The 1,906-nt window shown below is 66.3% G+C and overlaps 1 protein-coding gene across 1 annotated transcript in view; it reads left to right on the top strand.

Annotated features, from left to right (window-relative positions):
* Window positions 1-1,906, top strand: part of SBF1 (SET binding factor 1) — a gene marked incomplete at both ends in the record, with an annotated part of 16,890 nt that overhangs the window by 6,707 nt on the left and 8,277 nt on the right. Inside the window, 5 exon segments of the mRNA XM_010859072.1 lie at window positions 204-333; window positions 886-1,064; window positions 1,148-1,284; window positions 1,391-1,598; window positions 1,687-1,883. Of these exon segments, the coding sequence (XP_010857374.1) occupies window positions 204-333; window positions 886-1,064; window positions 1,148-1,284; window positions 1,391-1,598; window positions 1,687-1,883 (851 nt within the window).

The following is a 1,906-nucleotide window of genomic DNA, read 5'->3' as shown; positions in this document are numbered from 1 at the left end:
CCACCCTCGCTTCCCCTCTCCTCCCAGGTCCCTGGGCGAGCGGGACTTTCTCTGCCCCTCCCTCTCCCGTCTCAGGGGTGGGGGGTCTGTGGAGACCAGCTGTTGTCTACCCCTCCCTGCCTGCCCCGGCTGCTCCGTAGCTCTGGTCCCCTGAGGCTCTGTGACCCCCTTCACTCCCTCTGACTCCGCACCCGGCCTGTTCCAGTGGGGGAGCAGGTGGTGGTCCGCTCCTTCCCGGTGGCTGCGCTAACCAAGGAGAAGCGCGTCAGCGTCCAGACCCCTGTGGACCAGCTCCTGCAGGACGGGCTGCAGCTGCGTTCCTGCACTTTCCAGGTGGGCGGGGCCTGAGGGCCCCTCGTGCAGTCCTCACGGGCGGGCAGTGACGCCGGCACCGAGCCCTCTATGGCCCTGACTCTGCAGGGGCCGTGGTGCCTCAGCTTGGGGTCCTCTGTCCATGCCACATGCTGGCCATTGGGGCTCTCCGTCTCGTGTGTGAGGCTGGACCCCAGGATCCGGATCGAGAGTGCTGCGTGAGCACGCCTGACTGAAACCCCTGCGGAGGGGATGCACACAAAGATCGGGGCGTCCATCTCTAGCTGCGTGCAGTTTGGGGAGCAGACCCTCCGTTAGCCTTGTGTCCTTGGGGTGCTCCCTCAGGGGTGTCCGTCTCTGGACGCAGAGACGAGACTGACCTTCACGATCCCATGGTAGACCCAGCCGCCTTCTCCGGGCCCGTCTGGCCATAGGGCTCTCACCCGTCCACCCTATTAGAAACACTTGTGTTCCGCTGATGCAGCGTGGGCTGTCCCGGAGGCCTGTCTGCCTTGGTGGCTGGGCTCAGGCCCACAGGCCGTCCAGCCTCTGAGGCCCTCCTCTCTGACGCAGCTGCTGAAGATGGCATTTGACGAAGAGGTGGGGTCTGACAGCGCTGAGCTCTTCCGCAAGCAGCTGCACAAGCTGCGGTACCCCCCAGACATCAGAGGCACGTTCGCACTCAACCTGGGTTCTGCCCACACCCCCGGCCGGCCGCCCCGTGCCAACAAGGACAAGGGACCTTCCTTCAGGTAGGGAACTGGGCCCAAAGGCCAGGACACTGTGTGTCCCCTTGGTCATCTCATCTCTGTGGCCGTGCTCTCCCACCCCTCAGGACCCTGTCCAGGAACCTGGTGAAGAACGCCAAGAAGACTATCGGGCGGCAGTATGTCACTCGGAAGAAGTACAGCCCCCCGAGCTGGGAGCACCGGGGCCAGCCGCCCCCCGAGGACCAGGAGGACGAGATCTCTGGTGGGGGTGGGGAGCCCTGGGTGGTGTGGGTGAAGGTCTTCACGTGGAGGGTAGGGGACCTGGGAGGCCTGTGAGTGACGAGCCGTGTGTGCCTGGTCTGCCCCAGTGTCGGAGGAGCTGGAGCCCAGCACGCTGACCCCGTCCTCGGCCTTGAAGCCCTCGGACCGCATGACCATGAGCAGCCTGGTGGAGCGGGCGTGCTGCCGGGACTACCAGCGCCTGGGGCTGGGCACGCTGAGCAGCAGCCTGAGCCGAGCCAAGTCTGAGCCCTTCCGGATCTCCCCGGTGAACCGCATGTACGCCATCTGCCGCAGGTGAGCCCTGGCGCAGCCCCGGGGCGCTGGCTGCGGGTCCACGGTGGCTTTGCCGCTGCCCTCACCCGCCGCCGCTGCATCCTCGCAGCTACCCCGGGTTGCTGATCGTGCCCCAGAGCGTCCAGGACAACGCTCTGCAGCGCGTCTCCCGCTGCTACCGCCAGAACCGCTTTCCGGTGGTCTGCTGGCGCAGCGGGCGCTCCAAGGCTGTGCTTCTGCGCTCTGGAGGCCTGCACGGCAAGGGTGTCGTAGGTCTATTCAAGGCCCAAAATGCGCCTTCTCCAGGTAGGCGCCCTGCTCCTGCTATG

Source organism: Bison bison, unplaced genomic scaffold (assembly GCF_000754665.1).
Source record: "Bison bison bison isolate TAMUID 2011002044 unplaced genomic scaffold, Bison_UMD1.0 scf7180017855904, whole genome shotgun sequence".
Lineage (NCBI taxonomy): Eukaryota > Metazoa > Chordata > Mammalia > Artiodactyla > Bovidae > Bison > Bison bison.
The sequence above is the reverse complement of the archived record's forward strand: the minus strand, read 5'-3'. Positions and strand labels throughout refer to the sequence as shown.